Here is an 18,399-nt window from a genome sequence, read left to right on the forward strand (position 1 = left end):
CCTACCATGGTGGATGGTGGCTCACTGGCCATAAGAAAAAGAAAGGGAGGGGAGAGTGACGGGAAGAGAGGAGGGAAAAAGAGAGAGAGAGAGGGGGAGAAAGAAAAAGGGCTGCTGCCCCTTCTTTTTTTTTTTTTTTTTTAATCTGGGAATGAATCTGGATAAGCATTTGTCTATATTCATTCATAAAAATTTTTTAAATAAGTCATTGATCTTTTATGTGTTTTTCAAATAAGTTCCAAAATACTAATATATATGTACAATTAAATAATAAATAAATTCAATAAATTATATTGATAATAATATTTAAATTAATAACAATAAATAAAATCTTAAAACTAAGGTTAAAAATAATGAAATAATATATTTTGTTAATTGGCTTAACATTAATATTTAAAACTAATCATTTAAATTAAAATTGACTTATTAAATATTTATAAAATATGTTTAGAAATAAAATTAAATATATATAAATGAAAGTGAAAGAAATAACATTGTAAATTTAAGAATTTTAAAATTTTTAAAAGCTAAAGTGAAAGAAATTTTAGATAATTTTTTATAATATTTTAATATTTAAAATTTGAAAACGTTAAAACAAAAAAATTGGTGGTTAATTTGATAAGTTAAATTTTTTATATAAAAAAATACAAAAGAAATTACGTGATAATTTTTTAAACTTTTTTATTAAATTAAGTGGCTCACTCCTGTAAAATTATTTTTTTAACTTTAATAGATATATTATAATTAAAAGATATATTTTTTAAATATATAATATAATGAACAGAATTTTATAACATTTAAAATTGTAAATTTGAGAATTTTAAAATTTTTTAAAAATATAGTAAAAAATTTAAAAATTAATGATTAATATGATAAATTTAAATTTTTTATATAAAAAATTTATAAAAATAAAGACAAAAAGTATGTCATATATTAATTTTTTAAGTCTTTTTATTAAATTAGGTGGTGCACTTTTTTTGAAGTTATTTTTAAGACCTAATTTTAATATTTTTAAAAATAAAATATTAAAAGACTATGCTTATTTATTTAATTATTTATTAAATATTATATATTATTAAAAATATTAAAATAATTAACCATAATGCTAAATAAAATCTTGCAATTCTTTGCAATACATAATTATATTTCTAAACTAATTGGAACATAGAATATTTATTAAAAAAAATATAGAAAATTCAAAATTATTAAACTTCATTTAAAAAAAAAAAAAAGTCTGTTGATAGCTGCAAGTGCCACGTGGCTCTCCCCTTCACCTGATAGTGACTTTGACTGCCTCTCCACTCTCCTCTCTCCTCCGCGGTGTAGTTGCTAACTCAATAAAAGAAAAGGAAATTCTCCAATTCATTTCATCATCCAATCATTTTGCTCCACCTCTTCCAATGCTCTGTTCGATCCCGACTGGCAAGTCCGGTTCAAACTGGCTGGACCGGCTCCGCTCCAACAAAGGCTTCCCGGCCGCCGACGATCTCGACCTCGACCGTTTCCTCACCAACCACCACAATTCCTTTTCCGATTCTCCACTTGCCAATCCCTCTAATTCCTTAATAAACTCCAACTCCGAGTCGACCCAGTCTGATAATAAACGAGTCACCGCTCATAGTAGCCACGCCGCGGAGACTTCAAGCGAGAGTGGAGACAAGCAATGGTTCGGTGCAATGACCAATGTTCTCTGCGACCTTTTCAACATGGGGGAACTCAACGAGAAAATTTCGAGATTTTCTGGGAAAAAAAGTGCCAGGAAACAAACAAACCCTAAGTTTTGCGACGTGTCTACTCCGACTTCTGCAAATGACATCGACTCCATCGGAAAAGACGAATATGTCCAGGCCGCAACGGTGTCGTTGCACTCTGATAATAATTCGAATATTGGGGCAAATGCGAATTGGGATGACGATGTGGATGAGGAGAAGGAGAAAGCCAGTGGTGGAGGTAGCGGCGGTAGTGATAGAGAGCTAAAAGGGTACTCGAGAAGTGAAGTGACAGTTATCGATACGAGCTTTGAGGTGTGGAAGTTTGACAAGTTGGTGTTTAGGAGGAAGAATATATGGAAAGTTCGAGACAAGAAAGGAAAGTCGTGGGGTGTTGGCACCAAGAAAAGGAAGGGAAATCACTTAGAATCTGGAAATGGAGATGTGGGTTCAAAGAAGAAAGCGAAAACTTCCCACTCCGAGTTCGGCTCATCGAAGGACTCCAATGGAGGGGACTTATTATTGCCGTCTAATGATGTAAGTTCAAATGTTTGTTATCTTTTCTTAGTGAAAAGTTTTGCTATTTTGGTATGTAGTTTTATATCCACAAGTACTTATATGATTTTTGCTACTTGTTTCACATAGAATATCGTTACTGATAAGCAACTTTGTAACCTGTGGAATTATTTTTATCTGCATTCTGTTTTTGGGTTATTTTCTGTGTAGTGAGTCTTACATATCTCAGCATTTGGACTTCTGGTATTGCATGTTTAAGATACACTGATCCGGTTGAATTTATGCATTAGAATGCTAAAATTTATCAGAAAATAGCTATCAAACTATTAACGTTCAGTCAGATTATTGCAATAGAGGATCAAATAACCTGTCAATCAAATATTAGAGAAGAGCTAATTTGTGCTATCAGCGTTAGCCCCCTATCTCATACGTAATGCTCACCTGTGTAAAGATTGAATGGCTGGATTAGTTATTACTAATTCAAAACTCAACATCCTCTGCTAGATTAATTCTTCTTAAATACTCAAGCCAGCTGAAAGAAAAGTACTTTGCAGAGAGGGGAAAAAATGAATAATGTAATGTTTAAACCAAAATGGTCTAGTGTTTTAATGTTGATGAAATAATCATTTGGCAGCTGCCTGTGGGTTTTGGAAATGCTCTTGGTAGCTTCTAACTGCTTGTGATTCAGTTCTTTTACCCATATGGAATACTGAAGTTTTAAACATTTGTGATCCCTTTTTCATTATGAGATAGGAATATGCCAATCTTCTACTTATTTTTCTATGGTGAATTGCCGATTTAGTAGTTGCTATTTAGAATATTAAGTTTAGAGCTGTTTCATTCCTAAACTTTAAAATTTTGTATTCTATGTTTTCAATACAACACTATAGTTGCATTTTTGGTATGATCTCTTGGAAAATGCCAACTATGTTCCTGCATTTAGATTGAAAGGTTTAAGGTCTGGAATGTAAGTGGTTTACTTCATTTTCGGGCAATTGATTGTCGGAATGCTATTAGTGAATATGATTGTGAAGATTTATGTGGCATTTTCTACTTAAATAATTGATGTATGAACCATATATAGTATGTGATTTATGGGAAACACTACTTGTTTCATTGTTTGTGGTTGTGATGTCCTAAACTAATAACAAGTGCGAGCTAATATTATTCTATTGATTATCATAATTGAGCTCATAATACGCTTAACTGGCTATCTATGTGTATTAATATGCAGCAAACACGTAGTAATGGGATGTTTTTGCCTATTGCAGAAACCATTTAGTTGAAATGATTGCATTCATTGATTTTTGCTTTATTTTATAAAAGACTTGGCTATTACAGTGTTTAATTTTCTTTATTTTGTATTGCTTAGTTTCCTTGCCTATAAAGCAAACGAACATGGGAAGTATGAGGTTTCTAATCTTTGATAGATCAAGGGTCTGTTTGGCATTTTCGTTCTATTCTGCTGATACTGATTTGAAACCGCTAATCATAAAACTGCTTTTTTGAAAAAATAGTTTATCTGTTCGGTAATAAAATAGAAAGCTATTATTAATAAAAAAAAGTTGTTTGTTATGTGTTTGGTTAAAATTGTTGTTTAAAAGGAGCAAAATGATAAAAAGGACAATAACTATAAATATACTATTTTAATTTTATTAACAATTAACCATTTATTTTATTCTTGTTAATTTTTTTAATAATTATATTTCATTTATATAATGAAATGTATTTAATTTTAAAATTTTTTTTATTGATGAAATATTAATAAACATCAATAAAATCCCACACCAATATTTACAAAATAATTATCAAACTAATTCTTCATGTACTTAATTAAAAAGTATGAATATTATTACAATTAATTTCCACCTAATATTAAACTGCACGCAATTTGATCATGAATAATATTCAAATGAGACAATTAATTATCTCTACAAGAATCCTTCAATTAAAACTGAATTAGTCAAAAAGATTTCAGTAATGCATATCTATACATCAAACAACATGGAAGCAAAAGGAAGAGAGACAAAAGAAAGAAAAAGGTATGAGTTCTAAAGCATACAATTTCCATGAGTAACAGCTATTTCATGACTATAAGATAGCTATTTCATTCCTGTTACATTCTATTCTGTGAACAAAATTAAAATGCAATGGAGTTCAACTCCACTGAGTGTCTATCACAGTAAGCAATCATTAACTTGCACAGCTGGGTGCTTTGCTTGATCCTGAAGAATACCTTATTGCCATCCTAGAACCAAACAAATTGCAAAATAAATTTCAGAATAAAGGGCAAACAAAGTGTCAAGGTAAAAGATACAACTTGTTGAACTATGCATGCAAAATAGAAAGCTAATACACACATCTTATAAATTATGTCATGATAAATATTGCCTGCACTTGTAATAAAACAATTCCAATTAATATTAAATATTGATGTAAATCGTAACCACAATAGCTGTTCGGCACTGAAAAATAACCAACCATCCAATGCATCGATCGATGGATAATAGGAAGGAGGCCTCAGACTTCATCTTTACTCAGTGGAACAATCAAGAAAAGAGAAGAGAACGTAGATTATAAATTTCTATCCTTATGCAAATTCATTTCGCTGACATATGCATTAAGCTGAATAATTTTGTCCTTCATGTGCATATGTCATAAGCAGACATCTGCATATAGTCCTCACTTCTTAATTTATAATATCAAATGCAATCATAAGAATGCAACCCCTGCTACTAGTTTGACTTACAATTTAATTATAGTTATGACCTTGTGCAGAACCTTACAAAATTTTAACTTCACAACAAAGCAGAACAATTGTAAATAAACACAAGTAATTGTTACAACTTACAACTCCAGCGTGGAACCATAGAGGATTTGCAACAAGCTTATCACATAAAACAAAAACACAAATGAAATATGTAGTCCTTTTTTTAAACGTACAATAAAACCAGATAATGTAAAAGTACACAAGCATAAAATGTCAAATAAATGGAAGCTCACCAGTGGTAGCGATGATGATGACAATTTCTACAAGCTTGAGCTTGTACAAAATAGTGGTCTTACTGACAATATCAAGACCCACCACCAGAATTCGCGTCTCCTCCTTTGCAAAAAAGCCGGCTAAATAGCTTCGTAAAGGTAAGCCCTCATCTCTGATTCTCTGTATGTGTATTTGTAGCTACAAAAATCAAATAAAAAAAAAGAAAAAAGAAAAAATATTTCCTAAATCAAGTAAATTAATCAAATAAACCAGCTATACAAATCATTTTCGGAAACAAAAAAACTATATATCAAACTCAAAATTAATTATGCTTGATGCACTAAATGTAACACATAATTAATTTGAACAAGAACTACCAATTTTTGTATACAATTCTCTGCCAAGTTGCCTTGTGTGCGTGGCATTAGATTGCAATTCGGAATCTAATGTGTTTGGCTTTGGCACTATGGTTTCATTGATAACAGGATTTGATGAACTCTCACAAATCAGATTTTTTTTTTTTTAATTTTACTGTCTACAATTTTCCCAATTTCTCCTTCATCCTCATCCTATGGATCATCATTCTAGATTTCCTCTAAACTAAGAACACAACTAACAATGTACTGTCATAAAAAAGCATAAATTATCAAATCCAAGAGATACTGAACACTTGTAAAAAGTTTATTCATGAATTAATCTTCTTATGTAACAGAAAAAATGTGATTAATTTTATTTCAAACAAAAAAAATGAAATTCTGGATAATTTGAGTGGGTATTTTAAAGATCAATTTGTAAGAACAACTCCAAAATCATAAAATATCTAAAAAGAAAAAAGAAATATAGATTCAAAAGTCAGGATAAACGATTGGAATAAGCTAAAATTTAAGAAAAAGTTCAACAATAAGTTAACATTCTCATCAAAAATTATTGAAAGAAGCAAAAGCAATGATAAAAGTTAATATATAAAAAAATAATAAAAAAAAACTGAGTACAGTCTCTTAATTTTGCAGCAATCCATAAATCTAAATCTGCAACCAGCCAAACCTAGCTTGAAAATCCCCAAAAAAAAAAAAATCAGAAAACTAATTAATCGTAGGAAAGAACAGAAACACTTTAAACAGAAGCAAATAATTGGAGAATAATCACTTACAGTATGTTTGGCTACATCGAGCGTATTGCTTGCTTGTGTGATGGGGAACGAAATTGCTGTGTTGTGCCTTCTTGGACATGAAGTTGAATTGCCATTGAATGCAGTGGGAGAAGTAGAGTAGACAGTAGACAAGTGTTGACATCAATGAAGCCATTCTTATCTCTTTCTCCAAGTCATAGTTATTAGAGGCTCAAGGCGCACTAAGGTGCCAAGGCGCACGCCTGAGCGAGGTGAGGCGCAAAAGTAAAAAATTTAAGAAGTTCATAAAAATCAAATAAATGTGATGCTTTTCTTTTTTTTCCTTTGGCATATATCTTGAATTGGGTTTGCTGGTTTGAGTTTAAGTTGTTGTCCTTTTTGCCAATGAAAGTGCTCGCTAAAGATAGAAATAAAGAAAGCATGCCTTTCTAGAATCTTGTGCCTGGAACAAAGGCGCACACCTAGGCGCATAAGGCGCTAGGGTTCGAGCCTGGTGAGCCTTGAGCCTGAGGCGTGCCTGAGGCGTGCCTTTAATAACTATGCTCCAAGTTTCAACTGATATCGTAGCTAGGGTTCTTCAAAGTTTCAGTTGCAGAGAGAATGAGAAAGAAATTACCATTATATTGGCATAAATATTCAAAATCATTAAGGGTATTTTTGTAGAAATAAAGTTTGAAAACAGCTGTCCGGTCATGCTTACAAAACTGATTTTCCCAAAAGCATAAAAAGAGACGCTTTTTCAAGGCCCAGATTTTGTATACACTAAACTCAGTTTAGACACATAACCAAACAGAAGAGAAATCAACTTTTCACCTAAACCAGTTTTTTTGTTTCTACTGCATCCTCAAATGGGGCATGACATTTGCTGAGCTCTCAGCACTTTTCACTGGGATAAGTAGTTTGTGACATTCTACTACTATTACTATAAAATTTGAGGTTCTCTAATTCTACACACTCTGTGCTTTTCAGTAGTAACTTTTGAAGTTCTCTAATATTTGTTGCTTGACATTACTGTGGCTATGAAATTGCTATCTGAATCAGCTGGTCCAAAAATTACAACTATAGAATGTAGATGCAGCTTGGAGAAGCAGCCTATTCTGCTATTTGGATTTGGCTTGTAAAAATAGCATTCCACAGCTTGCCTTATCCAAAAACTATTAAGCAGCTATCATTCCCATAAATTTTTATAGTACCATCATCAGATGAACCATATCATTCCCATAATTTTATAGTACCATCATCAGATGAACTATTCTTTTAACTAGGAAGTATGTGCCCCCATTTTATTTTATTTTTTAAATAAGTTTATTGTAACAAAATTGTTTGCATCCATATGCAAGTTATATTCCATATTTTTTTTCATTGTTCCCCCTTTCTTTTCCACAAGGTAGAATTACCTTTCTAATTGTTTTTTTTATGATTGTTCAGAAGCATCCCTATTTTTATTTTTCAGAGAAGGTAGTTCCTTTCTTTGACCACATATTAGGAAGGTTTTTGTTGCCTATGATATACTAAAATACTTTTGTTTTTTGGCTGTTAACTTAAACTGAATCAAAGATTAGCAATCAATAAATATGGCCATTTTGTTTCTGGAAGTTTATTACCTCTCCACTACTAAAGCTAACAAATCGTAGCTTGCCAAGTGATAGTATGGGAAGGAGGGAAAGAAGGGAAGCACTAAGAGTTTCTTCCAATTGTAACTAGTGATATGCTGATTAGTTTTTGTTTGCTTATTCTTTCTTACGTAGGGTCAGAAGCCACAAGATGAGAAAACAGAAGTTTGTAAAGATTCACTGGATGATCATTTCCAAGTTCCTAAAAGAAGGCAACTATACTTCCAACTTACAAGCTATATTGTCGTCTTTTCTAGTATTGCTTGCTGGTTGAATTTAAATTGGAGTGTTTTTTTTTTTTTGTCATATTGAATGTGTGGCAAACGTTTTTCCAGATCACCCAAGAAACTGAAAAAGAATGGCTCATCTGTTGTTCTTATAAAAGCTATACCTACAAGCAAGAAGTGTGGGAGGAGCCTTCACAAGAATCATCTCAATGACTTTCAGAGGCAATACAAGGCTTAATAAATTACTTGTTAACAGAGTTTTCATATTGAAAGCAGAAGTATGCAATACTATCCTTTTCCTGGTTACCATTGCACTGGCTCTGGCATTTTTTTTCTTTGGGGGTCTACAATTTACCCAGAAGAGTAAAAATTGGAGCGGAAAGCGCCACAAACTTATCGACATGATTCTGATTCAATAATTGATTGCCTTATCTTGCTAGCATTTGTAACTTTTTTTTTTTTTGGGTTAAATCTCATCCATTTAAGGCTTTGTATGACATTATTATTAGAGTTGTTGTCCAGAAAATTATCTTTTTTAAATATGCTAGTTAGTGGAAAATTAAATTTAATATGTTTTAATCATAAGAATTTCAAAACAATTCAACGGATTTTTTATCCTCAGTTTAATTTCTACTTCACCCCTTTGGGTCACTGATTGTGTTCCTCTAGCTGAGGAGTTGCTCCTCCTTTCTTTGCTTTTTAATATGACTTTGTTTGCTTTGAGAGCAGGATATGTTGTATAGCTTCCTAGTGTGGGTTTTTTTGTGCTACTGTATATGGGGTTTCTTGCAGGAGAAAATGACTAGAAGTCGTAGATTTTTGTGAGGCCTACCCGGTATTCAAGATCTCTTAAGTGATCTATAGTTTCCTCTTAATTGAACGTGTGCCTTGCAATCCATGCACAGCCCATGATGGAAGATTCAAATCAGCATTGCCATGTTGGATTTTTTCTTGCTTCTTCTGCTCATTTTTTGTGTGGTTATCTGTTAGTCATTGTTTTAGAAATTTTATTTTCCTTTCTCAAGTTTATTATGTATGCAATAAGAGCTTATAATTTTATTTTATTTTTAATTCAACTTGATCTAATTCAATCTATTAAAAATTCTAATTTATTCAGATTTTTTATTCAAATAATAAATATTCAACGTGTAAAATTTAAATTTAACATATTATTCTAAAGTATAAATTTATTTTATATTTAATTATATGTTATTTAAATTCAACTCAATAAAATTCAATTAAATTGATAAAATCTGATAGATAAATTAAATACTTAAAAATAATTGACTCCTTGTAATTCCCATAAATTCTTATAAAAAGACTAACTAAATGCTTGTGCTATGTATAAATTTAATAAAAGTTCATTTTTAATATTTAATTTAAATTTTAATATTTCATTTTTATTAAAATCATTTCTAATATTTTTTATATAATTTGATTATTAAAATTTATAGGATGAATAATTCTTTCACTTGAACAATTTATGTTTAATCTTTAAATATCCAATTTAGTTTTTTCAATGAAATTATATTTTTTATTACTTTTTATAGTCCATTTTCTATAAGTTTTTAATAAATAGTACTTTTTATAATTATTTTATTTTAAATATATAATAATTAATTTAATCATAAAAAATAATTTAAATTTTACTGATTTTATCGATTAAAATAATTAGCTCACACCAAATTACTTTTTTATTAGATAAGATTACAAATCTATACTGTTTTAAAATTTGATTCGTCATTCCAATTAGTCATTCTGAATTTAATAACAGTGATATTTATTATTAAAATAATATATATATATATATATATATATATATATATATATATATATATCTTAAATTTATCATTAATTATCTTGTATTTTATTTGTATTATTTTTTAAGTAGATTAAATTTTTTTATTTCACATTTTTTAATGGAAATTTTATAATATTATAAAAACTTATTAATAAAATAACAAAAAAGTATAGCAGTAGAATAAAAATATAAATTAAAGACATTAAATATTTTAATAAAAATTAATTAAATTATACTATCATTTTTATCATTTTAAAATATTAAAAAAATTTATATCCACTTAATATATTAAATATTATCTTTATTCAATCGTATTACTATTATCCTAAAAAAAAAATACTAATACTCTAAAAAGTATAAATATAGTGTAAAAGAAAAAAAAAATGACTATACCATATAAAGTTATAAGTATATGAAGTAAATTCTAAGATAAATTGCCTTATTTCTAGGGGTTGCTTTTTTTTTTTTAAATCACTATATAGATTTTAGCATGAAAAATACTTTTTTTTTTGGCATAAATTTAAAATATAAATTATTTTAGATTGGGCATGTAGTTATTTTTTAGTATTTTATTACTTTTAATATTTTTTAATCAATTTAACATTCTCATTTTTAATTTTCATTGAGAATTTAGAACTTAATTTACCTTTTTTAAAATTTATGGTTTTTTATTAACTTTAAAATATATTAGAATTCATTAAAAAAATAATTTATATAAATAAAGTACCTTCTTATTTTTTAAATTATATAGATCATGAATGTATTTTTATAAAATTTTATTTTAAATTATATTATAATAAAAATTTAATTAAATAGAATTTAAATATAAGTAGGACTAAGAATTTTAGATTTACATTAACTCTAAAATTATATAAATAATTAAATTTTAAGTTTTATAAATTTTAAATTTATATAAATTATAAAATTAAATTAAATAATAAAAAATATAATTGAGAATATTATAAATAATGAAGGGTAATTTGGATAAAACTAATGTTTCCTCCTTCCCTTCGCGCGCGCGCAAACACACACACACACACACACATATATATATATATATATATATATATATATATATATGTGAGCTTTTGATAAAAAAAAAAAATCAACTTATAATACCAAATACAGCAATTTTGGAGTAACATTTTCAATATAACTTAGATTATTTAAAGAAAAATAAAATACTAATATAACAATATTAAAGAAAATAATTTTTTATTAATTTACCTAAAAAAAAAATTAAATAAGATCATTTTTTAATTAGACCATAAATTAATAAGAAATAAAAAGTTAATTTGAACAAAGTAAATAATATTTAAAAAAGTAACTAATTTTTAAGATAAATAAAAATAAAATAATATTTAAAATTCATTAAATACATAAAAAGAAAAGAGAAGGCTAAACATTTAAGTACTCCATATAATGAATGTGTCTTAATTAATTATGCATATTAAAATAAAATCAATAAAATAAAATAGTATTAAATTAAATTAAAATTTATTAAAGACAAACAAGGTGCAATAATAGACACTCCAACTCATATAACAATTAATTTATTAATAGTTAAATTAAATAAATTTTTGTACTTTATAATTATATTTTAATTAATTTAATAATTATTAATCTTATTTTTATACGAGATTTAACTTATATTAAACTCAAATTTATTAAATAATATGCTAATCATAGATTGGCCAGACTACTTACAAGGATTTCCCCGTTGAATTAGGGAATGTCTATTTTGGCAGTGGCGCCACTCCTGTGTGGCGCTGTCCAATGATCTAAGCAAATGGATTCCCCTGTACGGCGTCACTTTTGTGGCTTTTGACATTGATGGCTGGCTATGGCATGTGGCCAATACAAGTACACACCAGAAATAAAAATTGAATATATTTAAATTAAATTAATTAAAATTAAATTATACTTAGTTAAAATTAAATTAAATTAAATTAAAGTCAGACTGTAAACCGAATCAAAAACCGATGCTTAGGCAGGTCTAAATCAAAGTGCAAATCAGCCAGCCACAAACACACACGAAACACTTATTCGTCTAACGCAAGTCCACGTGTCAAACGGGTGTCCATGAGATCCAATCGCGTTCTCTTTGGAGCACTAACGAAAAATATCTAGTCCCAACTAATAAAAAATATTATATATAATAATATCTTCTAAATTGGACCCCACACTAAAAAATATCTAAAATAGGGACAGCTGAGCCTTTGTTAACTTTAAATATGCACCACCAGCTTGACACACCCAATTCCTTTTCACGTTTTGATCTCCGCTTAGTATTAGATTCAATGGCTGACGTGGCACCACCTGGACCCATCCAATTGAGGGATCGAGATTTTTTCCTCCCTCCTAGGGTTGGAATATTTTAGGCCCTACGATTTCAGTGGACTATGTGTTTTCGCCGTTCGATTTTACTTAAATATTTGAGGCGGTGGAGATTTCAGATATTTTAACCTTTTCGTTTTTCTCTTAGCAGAGTGCGAGATTTTTTATTTGTTTCGCTTAGCTGAGATTATGGGAGAGGTGGTGATTAGTGGTGAAGATTTGGAACTCAAGGCTGAGAGCATGAGAAAGAGGGAGGAGGAGGAAGTGAAAATTGACGAAGAGCAACTAGACGAGTCGGAGATGAAGGAAGGTAATGGGTTGTTTGTGAGATGGGAGAAGTTGTTGCCGAAGATGGTGTTGAGAGTATTGTTGGTTGAAGCTGATGATTCTACTAGGCAGATTATAGCTGCTTTACTTAGGAAATGTAGCTACAAAGGTCAGTTCTCTTTTGTTTTGCTACTACTTTTGTTTCGTTCAATTTCCCTTTTTTTTTTTTTTTTTTTTTTTTGCGAATTAATGAATTGAGGGTTTGAATTTTGAATTTTTGTGCTGTCTCTGCAATCACCTCTGTTGCGTGTGATTCTAAATGCTGAAATGAAGAGTGTTTTTTGGCTTTGTGTTTTTCTATTCTTTGTTGGTCTTTCTTTGATCTTTGAATATGAGGACCTTACCCTCAACTGTAATTTCAGGAAGTGTTATTTATTTGTTTTTGGAACTTCCATAGATTTTTTTTTTTTTGAGATTATGAAAAGATTTTTTTTTAATTACGTCTCCATTTTTTATGGCTAATTTGTTAATGAAATCGCTGATCAAGAAACCATATCTTCTATCAGGAGTTTTTGAAGGATATAGTAGGAACTAGGTGAGATAATGGGCTAATGTTAAAATAGGAAATCAGACAGTGAACTCATGTCTCCCACTTGTTGCATGTGGGATTGTGAGGAGTGTAGACATGTTTCCATTAACATCTGACAGTTCAAAACAAGTCACATTGATTTTGCCTAATTCTACATTAACCTTGTCAAATTTAAAGATGACATATATTCATCTAATTGATTTTTCTTTCTTTCTGTATATCTATTAATAGATTCAACAGTAGAATATGCACACAAGCTAAATTTTGCTTGAAACCTAAAATTTATAGGATGTTTTACCTCAAACTAAACGCATTCTTTTTCTCTGTGTAGTTGTGGCTGTTCCCGATGGCTTAAAGGCGTGGGAGATGCTGAAAGGAAGACCCCATAATATAGACCTCATTTTGACAGAAGTGGATTTACCTTCAATATCAGGATATGCCCTTCTTACTCTAATTATGGAGCATGAGAATTGCAAAAGTATACCAGTTATAAGTACGATTCAAAAATCAGTACCCTTTATTTTTATTTTAATTTTCCCTCCATAGCTATTGAGATACTTAAATCAGCATTTTTTTATTGCTGATTTTGCAGTGATGTCCTCACAGGATTCAATTAGTACGGTTTATAAATGCATGTTGAGAGGTGCTTCTGATTATCTTGTTAAGCCTATCAGAATAAATGAACTGAGAAATTTGTGGCAGCATGTATGGAGAAGACAATCTGTATGTTTGTTCCCCACACTTTTATTTTATCCTGTTCTTAGGTGACTTGGAAGTTATATAATCTTACATTCTAACTGAATCTTAATTCATTGCAATGGTTTTATCAGTCTCTTGCTGGAGGAAATGGCCTCCAGGATGAAAGTGTTGGGCAAGATAAGGTTGAGGCTACTTCTGAAAATAATGCTGCCAGTAATCATTCAAGTGGTGACATGGCTTGTATTCAACATGATAAAGAATTCATTGAGAAAGGGAGTGATGCTCAGGTTAGTACTCTGTGATGCATGAGTTAGTAGGTGCTTGGGGTGTTCAAATTGATACGAGGAATTACCTGAATTTGCCCAAAAACACTTAGGCTTTTTTCCAATGTAGCCCTCAAACCCTAACAATGTGCAGTCAAGTCCTTTAGTTTGTTGATTTTGTTTAATCAAGTGCCTTCGTTAATTATTTCATTCAATTCTGTCAATGAGCAAATCTGTAAGGTTCATGTTAGCTTAATTGATATCATTGGTGACAGAGGGACCGGGTTTAGTTGAGTTAGTTGAATAGTGATTGAAGTTAGCTAAAAGAAAATGGTTGTAATTTGATTACATTAGTGACTAAACTAGTATCATGGGGACTGCAATGAATACATATGCAACAATTAAATCTTTCTTTTATAACTAGCTTTATCCATGACTTGGCATCAGACAAAAATGAATTCTTCTCTGATGTTTTTTCATCAAATTCTTATATCATTAAATTGTTGGAAAGAAATATTATCCTTGAAAATTTGAAAATATGAACCTATGTCCAACCTTATGATTTATAAGAGTGTATAAAGTACTGCTAAGTTCATTTAAAGTTGACTGGTTTGTGAGTGAATATCATTGATGTAGAAGAAATAAATAACAAGGACCAAGAGAACTAATTCTCAGAAATCATATTAATCTCAAATAAATATTATAACAAAGTTTGAAAGATAATGAGAACAACTAGGCCTATGTATAGTGTTTGTGTAACCCTAATTAATTTAGGAATAGAAACCCTAATTTAATCAACTCTAATTAGGAAGAAGATAAAATAGGAAATAATAGACCTAATAATAATAAAATTCCTAATCAATAAAAACTCTTTAAATTTCCTAATTCTATAATAATTAAAATTCCTATATAGAATTCTTTTCCCATACTGCATTAAACATGCTTTAGTTGGATTATATATGTGTGATCCGAATTGGTTCTCCAGTTTGATACTCTTGACTCAAAAGCCTTTAGATGTTATAAATTGACTTGAAAACTCATGTTTTAAAATCTTCTGTTATGCTGTCTGTGACAAAGGAGTCACCTGGAATGAAGCAAGTGAAAAATGCACCCATGATATAATTTTCTCTGCTGGATGAGCAATTAATTCATTTAAAGATTATGTATGTACTAGATTTATTTGAGACACTAGACAAATACGCTATGATTTATTCAATATCCATGTGGAATGCTGATTTCCCTGATGCGAATGTTGCATATGAGATAATTGAATGGTTGGTTCTATGAGCACTAGTCTATGTATTATAGAGAACTTTAATATATATAGACGGGACCACTTATGTTTAAAAAGAATTTCCTTTAAGTTTACGTGGGCTACGTAAATTTTATAAAAACTGCATGTTTGCTGTCTCTTGCAGAGCTCTTGCACAAAGCCAGATGTGGAAGCTGAGAGTGCTCCTATGGAAAATACGAGGGACATTTTGCAACCAGTATCGGGCAAAGTTTTTCTTAAAGACATACCAATGCAGAAACATGAAGCACACAGGGATTGCAGTCAGATATTGCTTTTGCATGAGAGTGAACCTGGGGGTAAACATTTTTACAATGTCACCCAACATTTTCATATCTGTTGAATTGTGATAGGAAGAACTAAAATTTTGTGTACTTTTATGTGTGTCAATTGAGCTAGGATCAGCTGTGGTTGCTTGCAAACATTCCAATCGAATGACCGTCAATGAGAGTGTTGAACCAGAAAGTCAAAGAATGAATTCTAGTGTCACCCGTGAGGCCCGTGACAACAATCATGTCCTTGTCATCTCGTCTAGAGAAGCTATAGATTTCATGGGAACATCTGCTGGTTACAATTCTTCTTTAGATAATGCTAAAAGCAAGTTTGATTGTTCTCCACATTTGGATCTGTGCTTGACAAGATGCCATCCTAGTAGCTTTGAGATTCAAGTTACTGAAGAAAGACATACTCTCAGGCATTCTAATGCTTCAGCTTTTACGCGGTAAGTTCGTTTTTCCGTGTATTATTATCTTTTTACTTATGTGCTATTACTGTTACAAACCTGCTAAAAAAATTGACTTCTTCCAATGGATGGCTTCATGTTTTGCTTTCGTCAATAGTTGAAGCATTTTCAAAACCAATGGATTCAACTGCAATTTTATCTAAAAGACTACTAGGTGCTGGATAATAACTTCTCCACTTTTTGTAGAGTTGTTCAGTTTTTCTGTCTTTTGATTATTGGATAATTTGTCTTTAGTTAAATTTTAATTATTTAGTATTTATCGCATTCAATGGTGCTTCATGCAGGTATACTAACAGGCCATTACAAAACGTACATTCAATGTTGGGAAGTGTTTCTAATCAGAAAGAACTTGGAGCTAATTCTGAGAGAAAACTATCCAGCAATGTTAGTGACTATAACTCTGATACTCCTGGTCCAGCTACTGAAAGAAATAACGCTTCTCTGGCTACTGGTCAAACCAAAGAGTCTGAAATTGCAAGTTCTTGCGGTCAACAAAGAGTATTTCCAATCCAAATTCCAGTTAATGGTATAAGCTTTAATAATCTGTGCACCAGCTATGGTTCCACATTTCCTCCAATTTTCTGTAAACAATCTGGTGCATCAACAATAGTGAGTCCAAGTTCAGGCAGCCAGCTGGAACCCAGCCCTAAAGTAAATCCATTTCATCAGTCCAGCTTCAAAAGTAATTCTGAACTCCACAATCAATTTGGTCAAACTCCAAATGATTCCACCAATCTATCTCTGCAAAAACAGGACCACAAGTTGGATTCTTTGGAGGATCGAGGACACATTTCTCCTGCCACTGATCAGAGTGCAACTAGCAGCTTCTGTAATGGTGCTGCAAGTCATCTTAACATGGGTTATGGAAGCACTTCTGGAAGTAATAGCAATGTTGATCAGGTTGCTATGATCAGGGCTGCTGCTGAGAGAAAAAATGAAGGTGTTTTACAGAATGCAAATTCATATCGATCTATCCAAAGAGAAGCAGCTCTATCTAAGTTTCGCATGAAGCGGAAAGATAGATGTTATGAGAAGAAGGTATATCTTGTTACCTCCATCTTTGTTTTCATCACCTTCCCCATAGTTGTCATTTTCATAAATTCACCATCACCGCCACAACTAATGCTATGTCTAATTTTATTCTGGGGCACAACTACCACCATCATATGGCCACATGGATCTGACATGTTATAAGAAGTGCATATGGTTCATTTGCTTAAGAAAATTTCTTTTACAGGTTCGCTATGAGAGTAGGAAAAAACTTGCTGAGCAAAGGCCCAGAGTCAAAGGACAATTTGTTCGTCAAGCGCACCCCCCACCTGCAGAAACGGAGCAGTGGCATGACAGTTCTATCGATGGTTAGCAACTATGGTCATACAGTTGATTAGGGTGGAATCCGTAGATCATAGACCAGGCATTGATTGTTTCTGCCTTTTGCTTTGTGATGTATGAAAGATGAAAGATGAGGAGAAAATGGTCAAGGAATGGATAAGTGGGGTTAATGATTATCGGCCATGCGGAATTCCCCACCATGTTAACCGGGCCATTTTGGATCCCTTCAAATTTTCAATATATTTGTTTTATTTGTGGATATAACATAATTATCCCTATCCTTTGTAGAATGGGTTTGTAGCTTTCTAGTTTAGAGGTTTTCTTTTGTATAGTTTGGGAAAGGTTGTCTCATGTTGTTTTTGTTTTCACTTCGAATTTAACGTATAACTTTTTCTCATTCATATGTTTTATAGATAGTTCAGTACATAAGCTTGGAGGCAACTTATTTTCTTCGACTCTTGACCTTCTTGTCTTTGACAAGAATTGGATTGATGGTTTTTCTTTTTGGTACTTGTAATCTGTTGATTCAGTGATAATTCTGTGCAAGTGTTGTATGTATTAACTACAGGCACTGTACAATGGTTGATACCCCAGGACACTGAACGTTGGTTGATACCCCGGGACACTTAACGTGGGTTTAGTGTAGCCTCTATGTAACTGTAAATGAGAAAACAATTTTAGCAAATAAATTTCTATGTAAGTTCTTATAATGCCATCAATATCTAGGTTATCCATTCTCAACAGCTATGTTCTTTTGCAAGTTCAGTTTATAAGGCAATAGTGCGTATGAATTGGATACGTGCATATTTATACCTTTCTAGCTGTATCAATGTATGTTGTGCAGAAACTCTATTGGGAAAGTCCTCTATTTTTGTAGCTCAGCCATTCTTCCGGGGGCTCC

At 31.0% G+C, this 18,399-nt stretch overlaps 2 protein-coding genes across 3 annotated transcripts; both read left to right on the forward strand.

Moving 5' to 3' along the window:
• The first annotated feature begins 1,277 nt into the window (after positions 1 to 1,277).
• Positions 1,278 to 8,828, forward strand: LOC110635661 (uncharacterized). Of its 2 annotated transcripts, XM_021785085.2 has the most exons (3): positions 1,283 to 2,246; positions 8,086 to 8,162; positions 8,286 to 8,828. In XM_021785085.2, the coding sequence occupies exons 1-3, from the start codon at positions 1,401 to 1,403 to the stop codon at positions 8,413 to 8,415; spliced, it is 1,053 nt and encodes a 350-aa protein (XP_021640777.2). In that variant the 5' UTR covers positions 1,283 to 1,400; the 3' UTR covers positions 8,416 to 8,828. The 2 variants fall into 2 exon arrangements, with proteins under 2 accessions (XP_058010077.1, XP_021640777.2); XM_058154094.1 differs by lacking the exon at positions 8,086 to 8,162 and having other exon boundaries at positions 1,278 to 2,246.
• A 3,426-nt stretch (positions 8,829 to 12,254) lies between these two features.
• On the forward strand, positions 12,255 to 18,008 carry LOC110635660 (two-component response regulator-like APRR5). Its single transcript, XM_021785083.2, has 8 exons — positions 12,255 to 12,751; positions 13,503 to 13,664; positions 13,764 to 13,894; positions 14,002 to 14,157; positions 15,552 to 15,723; positions 15,824 to 16,145; positions 16,451 to 17,204; positions 17,404 to 18,008. Exons 1-8 carry the CDS (start codon positions 12,505 to 12,507, stop codon positions 17,527 to 17,529), a joined length of 2,070 nt encoding a protein of 689 aa, XP_021640775.2. The 5' UTR covers positions 12,255 to 12,504; the 3' UTR covers positions 17,530 to 18,008.
• The last annotated feature ends 391 nt before the right edge of the window (positions 18,009 to 18,399 follow it).

The sequence above is a fragment of the Hevea brasiliensis genome, chromosome 9 (genome assembly GCF_030052815.1).
Source record: "Hevea brasiliensis isolate MT/VB/25A 57/8 chromosome 9, ASM3005281v1, whole genome shotgun sequence".
NCBI lineage: Eukaryota > Viridiplantae > Streptophyta > Magnoliopsida > Malpighiales > Euphorbiaceae > Hevea > Hevea brasiliensis.